The sequence below is a fragment of the Lissotriton vulgaris genome, chromosome 3_1 (genome assembly GCF_964263255.1).
Source record: "Lissotriton vulgaris chromosome 3_1, aLisVul1.2, whole genome shotgun sequence".
Classification (NCBI taxonomy): domain Eukaryota; kingdom Metazoa; phylum Chordata; class Amphibia; order Caudata; family Salamandridae; genus Lissotriton; species Lissotriton vulgaris.
Window position 1 is genome coordinate 801446495 of NC_141689.1, and position 14776 is coordinate 801461270.

The following is a 14776-nucleotide window of genomic DNA, read 5'->3' on the forward strand; positions in this document are numbered from 1 at the left end:
GCTTCTTGGAACAACCTAATTCAATGCACATGGACAACAGCGGGTCCTTGATTGTAATTGTAAATGAGACCCAATTACTGTGATTACATTATGGCGGGGGTGAACACATACAGCGCTACAATGCAAGTTGATCACATATTTGATCCGACTCCTTATTTATAATTAGGAGTCTCAGTTCAACAACAGGCAGAAGCAGACGGGTAAGCACAACAGAGAGGGAGTAGGAGAAGCACTTCAGCAACAAAGAGCAAACACGTAGTGCAATGGGCACTGGCGTAACAAAACTTGAGGGGGACTCCCTGCAAGGTACGTGGAGGGACCCCTCTGGAATCAATCAGGAGCTCTCGGCCAGAGTACTGTGCTGAGGGGGAGCCCTGGACCTTGGGGCCCCCATCCGCGGAGGCCTGTGTTACGCCACTGGCATGGGGATAAGAAGTACTTAGGGAGGAGATGGCCTAAGGGCCAGAGCTGCTGACTTTGGAAGGGGGGAACCAAGCTCGAGTCCCTGCGTTGGCTCAACATCACATAGGGCCATATGTATCAAGCTAATTAGCATTCGCAAAGGCCGAAATTCTGCGAATTTCGGCCTTTGCGAATGCTAATTTGACAAATGGTATGTATCAAACATGTTTGATGCAAAATAAGGAATAGCAAAATTTGCAATTCATTATTTTGCGATTGCACTTAAGGAATCGCAAATTTTGCGATTCCTTAAATGCAATGTATCAAACAAAAAATATTCCAAAAATGCCATTAAGGATTCGCAAATTACCACCAACTTATAGTTGGTGGTAATTTGCGAATTCTTTTCAAAAAGCTTTTTTCCAAAAAACAAACGGTGCCATATGACGCCCATACATGCCCTTAGGGCATGTATGTGTGCCATATGCCCCCAAATGTCTTTTTCAGGAGTGCAGCCGGGTGTTCTTGAGACACCCCTGCACCCTTGAAGAAATTCCTAATTTGCGATTAGCTAATTGCTAATCGCAAATTGTACCTTCATTCCTATGGGCCTCCTGGCCCATGGAAATGAATGGGTAGTTTGCGATTAGCAATTTGCTAATCGCAAATTAGGAATGGTAAAGAATCGCTATTTAATAGCGATTTTGTACATACATACCATTTTGCGAATTCCAAATAGCGATTCCTTAAAATTCGCTATTTGGAATTCGCTAAACCGTAGTATGATACATATGGCCCTTAATCTCCTTGTGCTTGAAAGAATTTGTGCTAAATAAAACGGCACAAAATAAATGGAAGGAATGCATGAGGGGAACGGGGCAGCAATGAAGCAGAGCGAGGAGTTGGCCTGCCAACACATGCAGGTGGAGAGCTAGAAGTAAAGTAAATACAAAAGAGTACCTCAATCCGAGCAGGAGTAGAGGAAGAACACTAATAAAGCAATTCATCAGTATTTGGTCCACACTCCATGGAAGGGACAGAACAGAATGTGAAACCGGCATGTGATAACCAAAAAGAAGCAAGTAAAAGAGAGTGACGAGGAAGCCAAACAATGGCTAGTAATGGGCGGATTCTAAGCCCTTTTAAGTTGTTTTTTTGGTCAACAAAAGATTTTGAAAGGGACAGCACATGCACTGTTTCTGAGACCTAAAAAGGGAGAAACGTAAAAAGAGCCAGGATCATTACTGTCATTGTTGTTTTTTATTTTTTTCCTTCAAAAATTAGCAAACGTTAGAATACTTTTTTACAATAAAAATGCATGACTGCAGGTATCCTTCAAGTCTGACATTATCATGGTTGGTTGGCAGACTGCGTGCACGTCACGATCTTCAGCAATAACAGTATAACAACTACCCAGACCTGCTGTGCACAGATGAAGATCATATCTTCTGGACAGGGTCTGGTAGATTGGGTGCATCACTTAGCCAATGTCTAAGCCCTGCACCAAGAGCTCGCTGATAAGGGCTGCAGGCTCTGCACATCTGGCTCAAGGAATAGGAAACAGAGGAGCAAGGCCAAAAGTAACATCCTGCCCACTTGGCACAGTCACACATCCACAGGACTATTGCCTCCTCTTAAGCAAACAAACCCCCCACCCCCCAAAAAAGAAGCATGCCATTTTAAAAGAGGTCCTGTTACCCTTTAGGAACATGTGCTATTTCTTAGTGGCAGCGACGGCTCGTGGAGGGAGTTACGGTGGGGCAGGAGGGTGGGGAGGGGGAGGGGCAGGGTGGAGGTTGCTAAAAACCGGCATATGGATAATTGAAGGTAAGTAAACAATTTAATTAATAAAACGAATTTCGTAGCTCGCACTGCATTGCATTTTGCGATGCAAGGCGCACTACGAAATTCGTTTTATTAATTAAATTGTTTACTTACCTGCAATTATCCATATGCCGGTTTTTAGCAACCTCCACCCTGCCCCTCCCCCTCCCCACCCTCCTGCCCCACCGTAACTCCCTCCACGAGCCGTCGCTGCTTAGTGGTATTTCCTAGTCTCCACTCGTTAGAATGTTCTACCCTGTACATCCTGAGAATGTTATGATTCTGATTGTGGGGATTGAAAAAGGAGAATGAAGGAGCAGTTTGAAGGTGAATGCTGACTGAGGTCATTTTTTTGTATCTTAAAAAATATCTATGTGAATTATATCTGCTAGACCATTAAGCAGTTTGTCACACTGGCAACAAGGAGTAAAACTCATCCTAATCCTCAACAGCTACTCTTTTCTTTCGACCTGAAATCATTTGTTTTGACTGGAAAGGTCTGCTATGCAAGCCTAAGGTCAATGTGCATCTCATTGGTAATCCCGGTGAATTACTGAGTGGGTTCGGCTTCCAGGATTAAGTTTAATCAACAAGAAGCCTCCTCTAACCCCTATGGTCATATGCACATCTCTCTTCACACATGCGTCCAGCAAGACAAGGCTCGAGCGAGTGCGCTGTTTCCTCAGGCTCTGATTCAGGCTGTTTCCACAAGTTCTCACTCGCCACTTCATCAGGAAATGCAATGGCGTCATGGAATTGTAATGCGAGCATCATTAAGCGTGAATGTTGCATGGCAGCTATCTTCGGTAGAGGATTTATTGAAGAGGAATTGAACCACTGAAAAACAAATATTACATAGCTTTGTCTTTGAACTTCAGTTGCTACACTTGGCTCTTATTTATTTATATTTTTTGCAATATCTTCTCATTGGAAACGTGGGTATTATATTGAATACTGATGGTTTTGGAAGCATTCTGGTATTAGTTCAAATAAGTTACTGTTAAAAATCATTTTTCCTTTCTGTTCTTTTGTTTGGTATTTTAATTATCTAAGTATTGTTTATTTGAAAGTCAGTCATTTCACAGTATAGGAGACGGCACCACCATGCAGAATGTAAATCCTCCTCCTTTCTTTTTGCCTTCTCCTGTGATCCAGTGCTTCATTGGTCAAAATGGGGAAAGTTTTTTTGCCATTATGCTAGGGTGTGTGGCACTTCATTAAGTTCGTAATGGAAAGCTTCTCTTCTGCTGTATTGTTTGGGTCCTGAAGATCAAGAAGTATTTAAACATTTACCAGATCTTTCTGATGAAGATGCTACAGGATTAAATGAGTTTGAAATTGTAGTTAGTTATTCACTATCTTCCAAAAATTAGTACGATCTTAAAGTGTTATCATTTTGGGAAAAGGATGCAAAGAGCTGATGAATCTGTGGAGGAATATATAACTTCTTTACGTAAATTAGCATGTTATATTGGTCCTTCATGTGAGGAACTTTGAGATCAATTTATGTTGAGTTGTGTGATTGAAAAAGCTATAGAAACATTGTGGCAGAAAGATAACCACTAATTAGACGAGGTTTTAACCATTGCCAAAACATATGAACATTCCATGACATTTATGGAAACTAATAAAAAAGAAAAGGTGCTGTGAGAAAGAGGTGCTGGTGACAGATTTTGTTTAGTGAGAACTAAAACGGATAAGAAAGAAGAATGGAAAGACTTTGTAAATATCAAACTAAATGTTTGTGATGTAGCAGAGCTAATTGTTTAGCTAATTGTAAGGATTGTCTGGGTTGGAAAGCTGTGTGCAAAAAATGTGGGAAAAGGGGCCATTTCATGAATAGCTGTAGAATTTCAATTGGGAAAGGGGAAGTGAGAGAAATGGACTATAACTCTGAGAAAGAATGCAATGAAACTGTTTTGCAAGTATGGGTGAATGACGAAGAAGGTCCTTTTGATGCAGTGCTTATTGAAGGTGCCCCTGTTAAAATGTTTTTTGACTCTGGGGCCAAGATTGCCTAAATACTAGGCCTGGGCAGCAAATTCTGTTCCATTTGCGGAATTTGGGTGATTTCGCGTTCCGCGGAGAGCTCGAAATTGCCCAAAATTCTGCGTTCCGCGGCTTCGCTAAATTTTTTGCTTGTCTGCGTTCTCAAAATGCTTGTTCGCAAGATATTTCCCCCTGAACACGCAAACAGCGATTGCGAACAGTAAAAAAGCAGGCGAACAAGCAATTCCGCGTGTTCGCAGAATTTCTGCATGTTCGCAGAGATTTTTTATCACTGTTTCGCGGAGATTTGTGTAACACGATTCTGCAAAGTCTGCCAACCACTACCAAATACCAACAGGTTTCTATGATAGTAACTTGCAAGGCAAAGTGAAATTGTTCAAACCTGACATAAGACCAAAGGGGTATCGAGGTGAACACATTAAGCTTTTTTTTGTATAATTTTCATTGACACTTATTCTCCCCCCTCAAAAAATGGATACAGTCCATATAGTATAGTGAGTACAATGTGAAACAGTTCCTGCATGAATCAGGTTTTTTTATGTGCTGTATTGCAAACCAGCAAATCAACGTGTAATACTGTATTTGAAACATGCAAGCCACCAATATGCAAGGAACACAAAGAGAGGCAGAGGGTTCAATAATCGAGGTTGCAAAGGAACATTGCACTCTTGTAGTTGTTCATTGTAAACATATAGGTCAATATATTAGTAACAAGTATCAATGGGGGAATTAATTTAATCAATAAATGTAGGAAACTGGAATTTTGTTGCAGAACCCCCCACCCACCCCCCACATTGTGCCTGGTATTTGATGCAACTTTGACTAAAGTGTACTGGGGTCCTGCTAACCAGGTCCCAGTACCAGTGTTCTTACCCCAAAACTGTACAATTGTTTCCCCAATTGGCAAAACTTTTAGCACCCTCTCTAATCCTTAGTAAATGGTACTCCTGGTAACTAGGACCTGAGGTACTAAAGAGGGGCCCTAAGAGCGGCAGCACGAATTGTGCCACCCTAGAGGACCTCTCACCAAGGACATGCATGGCTGCTATTGCAAGCAGTGTGTCTTGGTATAGACAAAAGTGAAAACACGACGTCCCACATACCTGTGTGTCGTGTGCCCTAACACTGCATAGAATATTTGTAAGTCACCCCTGCAGCAGGCCTGGCAGCCCTAAAGCAGACGCGGAAATTTACATGTGAGAGCATACCTGCAGGAGCAGATATGCCCCTGTGCTGACCAGTCCTGTTACTGCCAGTACAAGTGACCAGGTGCCATTTTAAGACATGTGTTGGACACTGGGGAAAACGAGTTCCCCAACTACATGATGGCTTCACTGAAAGTAAGGATGCTTGGTATCAAACATCTCGAAATGATAAACCCACACTGATTTGAGTGTTGGATTTACCAACACATGCACCCTGAGCGCACCTTAGAGGTACCCTCTGAAAACCGATCATCCTTGCTGACTGGTTTCTGCCAGCCTGTCACCAGAGACACAGTTCTGACCTCTTAGGGTTAGAGCCTTTTGCTCTCAGCTGACCCAGAACAAAAGCCTGTCCAGAAAGAGGGTGTAACACCCTCTCCAACAGGATGACCTGTTGATTAGGCGGCAAGCCTCAAAGAGAAGTCACTTTTGAAATGTAAATTTGGCTCCCCCCCATAGGAGCCAACCCCTTTGTTGAGGACCACTTCGGCACCTGGACAGATAGGAAAATTAGCTAGTCAGGTAGGCATGCCACCTCCAGGCTAGCAACACCCCCAAGGTGGGCTACTGTGAGGTGGACACGATTTTTCATAAGTAGTCATTTTTTAGACGTCATACTTGGGGATTCTGGGACAGGGTTATGCCCACTTTCCACTGGAAGTGGCCTTATAGGGTGCGTTGTGACCCCTAAAGGTCAGTAGACCATTGGCTACTACACTACACTCCTCTAATGTCCCTAAATTCAGTATTTAGGGGAGTCCCTGGCACCAGAAAAGCAGATCCTTATGACCGAAGAAGAGAGAGGACACTGAAGAGCCACAAAAGCAGAAGAGGAGAGAAGAAGCAGCTGACCTGGTACCAGCCCCGCCAGCATGTCTGCATCTAACTGCACTAAAATCGATTTGTCCTGCAACTGCTGACTCCAGAATTATAGGAGGACTGCCTGCCTTCGGAAAAGATTCAAGACCTCCCGTGAACAACGGACCTGTTCTGAATAAAATCCAAAAGAGGAGACTCCAAGGCCTCCGGAACTGCCAAAACCAGACACCGGAAGTCACCACTGCACCCGATGCCTCCGACCCGGGTTGAAGTGGGCCACCGGTGTCAACAAGGTCCTCCTGTTCTCCAAAGTTCAAGTCCATCATGGTTACACCCGGACCTGGACTCCCTGACATCACCTGCAGCCTCTGAATGCAGGGCCCCTCAACCACGACTGCTCCGGTAAAGAAAAAACAGACGCTTAAGGACACCCCTACACCTGTCGCCTCTGAACTTGGAGAAGAGGACCAAAGGTGTACCTCTGTCCCTGAGCACTGCAAGTTTTGAAACCCTTTGCTGGTTCAGCCCGACTGGCCTCCTGACCAGAGCCTGCAGCCTCTTTCCACAGTGACAGATCTCCATTGAAATACATTGAGCTCCTGATGATCTTTTACACCCTGCACCGACTGCACCATTCATCTTACCTTCTGGAGAATGGTCTTGTGAGTCACTGCACTATACTTGTTTGCAAAACTTGTTCTTCCTTCCATAGGATAAAATTGTAGAACTAAAAAATTGCAGTGTCCACTTTTTGAAGTGAAAAGAATTGTTAATTAAAATCGTACTTACCTAAATTATTTTCCTCTGATGCCTAAACATATATAAAGATAAATGCTAATTTTATAAATTGGTATGGATCTCCTTTTTGAGTTGTGTGTCATTTATTAATCATTGTGTTTATTTGCAAATGTCTTGCATTCCTATGTGCTAAGCCTAAGGCTGCTCGAGCACACTTCCCTCTAATAGAGCACTTTGGGATTGCATAGTAAGCCCCTGTCCACTAATGAGGGAACCCCTGGACTCTTCACATGGTACACCAGATTTTTTATATATCACATAAAAAGCCAGTTTCCTACAATAAAAGAACTGTGTGAGAGAGAAAAAGGGGGAGGGGAGAAGATAAGGTAAATGAAAAGCAGGAAACCTCCCGTAAGAAAAAAACCCATGAAAGAACAAAAGAACGTGAAACAATGAGCAGTGAATGTACTCTGCTCAGACATTGAAAATCGTACATCACAAGTGTCATGAAACCCGCTCGGAAGTAGCAGAAGGAGTTGGGGGAGGAAGCAGGGCGGGATATGAAAGAAGGAGGGGGGAAAGTGCCATGGTCTGCATTGATAATGAAGAGGTGTGCGTTGTAATAGGAGTCCCCTCCTGGATTTTCTCCAAAGGGGCGTCCCACGTCTCTGAGATGGAGAATTGGCAGAGTCCCCTTACCTCCTCCCTGTGTAGTAATGTGCTCTCCGCTTGTGCCCATTTCAGCATAGAAAGAACCCATGCGGAAGCTGCGCTGGGGAGTCGCTGCCTTTGATTTCCATGTGATCAATCGTTTCACCAGGAGGAGGGCCAGGTCAGCAAATCGCATTATCACTCTGCTCTTTTTGCTGAGTCGACAGAGCCATAGGAGACAGACCTCCCAAGTGTAGGTGAGCACAGATGCAGTGTAGTGGGTTAAACATGTGGTGACAGCAAGCAAATATTCGAACAAGGAATGGAATAACCAGAGCATATGAACTATACCTACATCTAAAGTCATACAGCGGGGTAGGCAGAGTCAGTGCGGTGAGAACTTCAGTTAACCTTAATAGCGCAATGTAGGATATAAAGTTGGATCAATTTATTGGGTGCGTTACGAGGGACCAAGGAATGGTATGACAGCATGACCTGCCAGTCATTGTCTGTAGAGGTGTGTCAAAGGTCTGTTTGAGCAGTACTATCCTACAACATGTGCTATGCCAAATGAGGTCACAATCCAAGGAGCGGAAAAAAGGATGGAGTATGAAAAGGGGATGGTTGGCAAAGTAATAGAGCAGCTGCAGCAGAACCACCATTTTAGTCAGGGCACACATGCCCTGCCACCGACAGTGGCATGGACTGCCAGAAGTACATCTGTGCACGTATCACAGACACCGCGCAAACGAGGTTTCCCTCCAGTAGGTTTTCTGGTGTGTGATATTTGCGGATCCCCAAGTAGCGAAATGTCACAGTCTTCCACTCCAATTCAGTGCTGTTCACCCTATATTGGGGGGTTCAGGTGTGTAGTAAAGAAAAAGAGGCAAAACTGGGTATTTTTACAAAAAATTCATGCAATGCACCGCAGCACAGCAACCAAAGTTTGTGCACTGTGTTGAGTGAGAGGGAGAGAGCAGGAAAAAGCCATATCTACTAGGATATTGCACTGCTTTGCACTCTCCCTAGCACTGACACACAACCAGGCTGCCTATTTCCACACATACACCTTTGTACTTTATTGTATAGGTGTCTGAGTGAATTTAGGATACGTTTTGCACTGCAAGGGTGACTTCCGGTAAAAAAATACTTTGCTAGACAAATTTTAGACCTTGTCACACTATGAAACTTGCACACACACACACATGGAAAGCCGGAAATGTTTGAGGAAATAAAAGCATTTTTTCAAGTTAACAGCAATCTCAAAAAGGAGTTACATTTTGGTGCAAAGCCCTGTTTACTATTGTTTGTAGATAAGGCTTTGCTCCAAAACCCATAGGTGGTACTGCCGTGGAACATCCCCTTGATGCAAAGTAAGGCAAAGCAGCGTAAAGCACAGCTTCGCTTTACTTCCAGCCAAAATTTCTAGCACCATTTATTTTTGCGCTGGTAAGTAAATTTAAACTACGCATTTTGCCTAGGTTTGCATCACTTTTGATTAATTGTAATATCTTCACACTAACTTTTCAATTGAAATCCTGTGGCAAAATGAGCATTTACTTGGGGAATCATATATGAAATTACCAAATCCCTTAATAGTTCCTCCTTTGTTAGTGAACACTCAGACTCCAACTTGTAATGGGCTGGATTTTCTCTGTCCCCAGAGGTACTGAAGCCCCCGGTATTGTTAACTCTGTCATTGTGAAAATACTAGTTCATTTCTTGGGCCACTCTTAATCGTGCCTCGGATGAGTTAGTCAGAGACAAGCAAACAATCATTGTTTTGACACTTAGACCACAAATGTGACACATTAAGGGACATAAACAAGACATTAACTCAATCTTCCATGCACCACTGACTATTATGATGTAAACGTTTTTAGACGTATAGTAAACACATAAAAAAGGTATGGTGAATAGCCATGAACTAGTAAGGATACTGAAAAAAATCTAGAAAAGCATTAAGTTGACAAAGTCCAAACAAACTGAGAATGAGCTATAACCACAAAAGGCATACCTGTACAATTTCCTCCAGTTCGATCCAGTTCATAGCCATCATCACAGATACAACGAAACATGCCTGGCAAATTTTTACATGTACCAAATACACAAATGTTTTGGAAGGAGCACTCATCAATATCTGAAAGATCACAAAAAATAAAAATAGCTTCAGCTTAATACTTATGCACTCCAACATTTTTGTAGTATATTATTATTGAAAACAGACACATATTCATCACATAGATCAGAATTTAAGCGGTTGCTTTACTGAACATATACACTGGAACAGAGGATGATTGTGTCCGTTTACTGCTAATACTTCTTTTAGAAGTATAACAAAAAATGGTATATACCTATAGTCATCCTGTAAAAAAGATGGTCCTTCCACAATATTCATCCCTATATATCATCAAAATGGGCTGTACTTGTATCCTAAAATATAACAATATCTATTTTCGAAGAATAAAATACTATCCCTATAATATGAAAAAAAATATCTCTAGTATATTTTGCATATATGGGCATGCAATTGGTGTTGCTGTGGGTATTCCCACGCAACACCCATGGATTTTGCTGCATTTAGAGTTGTACAGCATTTCCTAAACCTGGGAATGAGTCAGAATCCTATGCCCCTCCAGGGGGAGGTGTATCGAGGCACAACAAGGAGAAATATTTTTATTTTGCCTCGTTTTTTCCTCTTTCTATGTGTGCTGCATTTTGCAGCACGCATTGAAAGAGCAAAACACCATCAATGATTGTTTTTGTGCGGGAACGTCTTCCTTACTGCACAAAAACAATCATCCCGCACATCTGCGGCCACAAAAAACAGAGCGTGGTAGGGTGGGTGGGGTCACGGGGATGCATGTGCGGGGGGATGGGGGGAATACAATATATTTTTTTTAAACTTACCTTGCTGCTGGCCGCCTCCATCATCGTGTCTCGTTGCACAGCCTCTCCTCTTCCTGCCTGTTCCCAGCAGCCCCTTGGACAGTCTCCCTGTGCAATCTCCAAGTTGCAGAGCAGGGTGGGGATTGGTTTGAGCAGGCAGGAAAGACGCCCTGCTCAGACCAGGGAGTCTGTGGGGTTTCTCCAGCCTGGCTGCTCAATGCACTCCTCCTCTCCCTTTCATAGCTCGGCCCGCCCTCCCAACACCACTGGCTAATATTAAATAAAAAGATGCAAGAACATGTGGAGTGGTGTGGCTTACTGGTTAGAGGCAGCAGGCCCGGGAGCAGAAGTCAGGCCGGAACCAGGGTTCAATTCCTGACGTGGCAGGGTTGTGGACCAGGGTCAGCAGACTCGATAATTCTCGCTTCGGTGCCTACTCTAACCAGGGGTCCCACTCTGCAACTCTGGGCATTAGCTTGCCTAATCTCCACAGCGGCCCCATCAATGCCTGGCTCCACCTTGGGGACTCCCAGCAGGGACCATCCAACAGGGAAAGCCAGGACGGGTTCCCCAGCGGTATACAGCACAAGGACGCCAGCTGGCAACAGTGTGCTTTACAAGTAATACATTAAATTACATTTGCTGTCTCTGAGCCAGGCAGTGGGGTGGCGCTCCTCTGCCATTGCGGAGGAGCCACCACTGTCCACGCAATGCAGGCACCCTTGCACCATGCTGCAAGGGCTTAGGTCAGTAAGAGCAGGGGTGGAGACAACACTGAGGCTAAAATTAAGTATTCTGTAAATATTTTGTTGCTATTTGCATATACAATAATGCACACGCTTAAATGAAAAACAAATGCAAGTTAAAGTAATCAATGGGAAGTGCACTATTTACGTTGTGAAACCTCTGTTGGTTAATGCGATCACTTCAGATGTCTGTGTGTGTAACCCGAGAGCCACAGAATTGAAATCTGGTAGGTGCAGTGTGGAACGGGGACTTGTATATTTTTAGTGCTATAAAGTCACCACATGTCATAAAAAGAACTGTGGGGTGGGGAGAGGGGAGGGGGGGGATAATGTTTGTTTCTTTGTTTGTTATGACATCTCTCTTAATGCTCAATTATAGTCATGCATGCTCAGCCACATACCTGCAGAAGGGGCTATGAGCACTACTGCAAGCTGTTTGCGATCCACATTCCGGGAGGATTAGTCGTTTGAACACATTGTTATGACTCTGTACAGCCGAGACTCTTAGCTGGCCTCTTCCTTCATTGCATACCGTCTGATGGTTCACATGTTGGTCGATTAGCACTTCCTAGGACACTACGCTAAGTGTAAGAGGCTTGATCACAGGGACCCTTCCCCAGTCTGTCGTGTTGTCTTAAGGCAACTGCTCTGGCTACCCCCTGTGTGGGATGAAGTGCGGGATTGTCGCATGTTTATTTCTACTGTTTTTTTTAAACTGTCAATAACAATACTTTTGAAAAAAAAAATAACTGTGAATATTTGTCCGGATTTTAAACTTGGCATTGCACAATGTTATAGATTGACTCCTCCAATAAAGTGCAAAAAAGTCGGGTCTACGTCCTTTCAAAGTATAGGTACTATGCAATCAGATTGCAGCTAGTGGAAAACATGTTTTATAGTTGTCCATTATAAAGCATGCACTCCAGAATTCAGCTAGTAACACCCTTATTGTATCTCACCAAAAAATAATTATCATGAAGCTTCAAGTGACTCAATAATTGAAGCCAATAATGGCTTCTAAGCAGCCTTTACATTTACAGATTAAACAAATGCACATATTTCCTGTTAATTCAGGTAGCAGGCATCCTGAAGGGAAGGCTTGCTTCTTCTTTTCCTCTCTGTCCCTCCCTTCGCTCTACAGCAGAGGACCCCCACCCCCTCTCCCTTTCAGTTGCAGCATCCCAATAGTTGGAATAAGCCATTGCGGGACAGTTGCCTTTTAACAAAAAGTAGTGAAACTGGGTTTGTTAAATTAAAAAAGTATAGACCTGTCGTTCCTTAGAGACCCCATTCACTTTGACTTCTAGTAGCAATGAATTTGCTTCTGAATACCCATGAGCTTAGGACTTTCTGTGTGAGCACTTCAATATGCAGGGCTAACCACTCCCCACCCTAGAAAACTCAAAATTCAGCCCCTATGCAGAATTTTTTCACACAATTTGCACTTTCTTCTAAAACAAATTTTTAGTTGGCACCATAAAAAAGAACTGGGTACCTCCCATGTTTTTCTTTTTCCCTTCTTATACTCAAAGCAACAACTGCCTTTCTTCATTTTAGTAAACGATAACCAAGCCCTGTGTCTTCAAGACCGGGTACAATAAAGTTACCTATGTGCAATTATCAATGTTAACTTGCTTAGGAAATGTGGCTCTTTGACACAGAAAAAAACAGCTGAACAGAATTACACCAAATTTGGCATGGAAAAACTTTACTCAAGGTAGTGCCTATGCTTCGTCTATTGTAAATCCATTGAGCAGTTTCAAGAAATGTACACTTAAAGAGGTGCTTATGTGGACATAAAAGGGTTAAAAAGAAAGAGATATCTGGATTATTGGATCCTTGATGGAACCATAGATTCAAAACTTTAAAAAATACATGAATCCTATTGGCTGGCCACCACATCAGGGGAAAATGTTGTGGCTGCCATTACAGGACACAGGAACAAACCCTGATTCCTGTGGAGTGCCCCAAAGGACCCTCCTTGTGTTTAAAATAAAAAAGCCACATTTGGTTGCAGGATCCATGGATCCAGTGGCTAGAACCTTGGATTCCAGTGAGGCCCTCCCATGTATTTCGTCAGAACATCCCTGGATCGCCACATCCCACGACTAAAATGTTGTGAAGTTTTGACCAACATCCTAACACAAATTAGCAGCTTTTTCTTAAGTTATCGGCAACAAGCTGCCCGTTCTGGTCTTAGTCAGGGACATCTGGATTGATCTTCATTCTTTTAAAGCACAGAAATAGATAACCATGAACAGAGTGGCTGTAAATATGCGTCACGCCCCCTGGCGCTCTGAGGCACCAGTAAATGGCCTGTAGAGATAAATGTAGCCATTTAAAATATGATTTTTTCCAGATGATAGGAACGTAAATCTGTTTAGAGGGTTAAAGGGCACATAAGGGGACATTCTAAGGATTTTAAATTAAAACGATTAAGATTATTAAATTAAGCTGTACAGTTATAGAGTACTTTTCCAGCACGATGCCTTCTAAGAAATAAAAAATGGGGAATAAAAATTGGATGAAATTTGTGGGCACCATTATGGACCAATGAGAAAGGAAACCTAGAGTGAGCTTAAAATTGCCACAGTAATATTTCAAAACGCAAAATAATCTTTATCAGAAGAAACTATTTTTCTGTGCAAACCACGTCCTGAACGATGGAAAGGACTAGAAAAAATACTTCCTCCACTACAGCCAATAAGATTTTAGAGAACGAGGTTAAAGTGGCGGTTCCATACATACCTTGGCAAGACCTGCTGTCTGGGGCGGGAGTGAAGCCCATCTCGCACTCACAGCGATAAGCACCAGGAACATTCAGGCACTGTCCATTTTCACAGAGATTAATGTTTTCTGCGCACTCGTCGACATCTGTGTGTGCGAAAAGTAATACAAGGCGGGCTTAGACATTCTTGCAGTCGGTGCATATTCGTCTAGGTCACCTCACGCTAACCATGTGTTCTGGCAATCCAGCGTTTTATAATATGAAGCAGAACCGCGCACCCCTCTCACAATATGCAGGCATGCAATATTTCTTTAAATATGCTCACACCGCCAAGGACCACTGTAGTCCTTTTCAGATGGGTCAAGCGCAACGAGATAGACACTTTAACATGATCATTTCTTTTTACAAATACGCAATGACTTTTAGTCTGCTAAAGTAAGAAATCTGAAGTGTTTTTAGGTCCGACTTGACTACGCAACTGCGTGCCAGGCTGTCCTATTGGCTCCAGCCAGAAGAGTGAGCTGGCTCACCTCACACTATTGGCTGTTTGATGTATTAGTCAACTTTCCAGGTTAAATGCTTCCGCTGGAATGTCTGATTGACTATTTATTTTACATCGAAAAATGTATCCAGCTGTTTGACACATTAAATTATTTGTCTACTACATAATGATTCTATTAAGAAAGTACTTGATTTTGCTACTTTTTCACCAGCATTAGCAAAGTCAATGGGGGAAGGTTTATTGTGGTAAACAACAATTTTAA

General features: G+C 42.9%; 1 protein-coding gene across 1 annotated transcript in view; it reads right to left on the reverse strand.

The window, feature by feature from the left end:
• Positions 1-14776, reverse strand: part of FBN2 (fibrillin 2) — a 1183434-nt gene that overhangs the window by 157114 nt on the left and 1011544 nt on the right. Inside the window, exons 34-35 of the mRNA XM_086961117.1 lie at positions 14033-14158; positions 9667-9789 (exon numbers count right to left, since the gene is read on the reverse strand). Coding sequence (XP_086817243.1) covers positions 9667-9789; positions 14033-14158 — 249 coding nt within the window. The remainder of the gene's footprint in view (positions 1-9666; positions 9790-14032; positions 14159-14776) is intronic.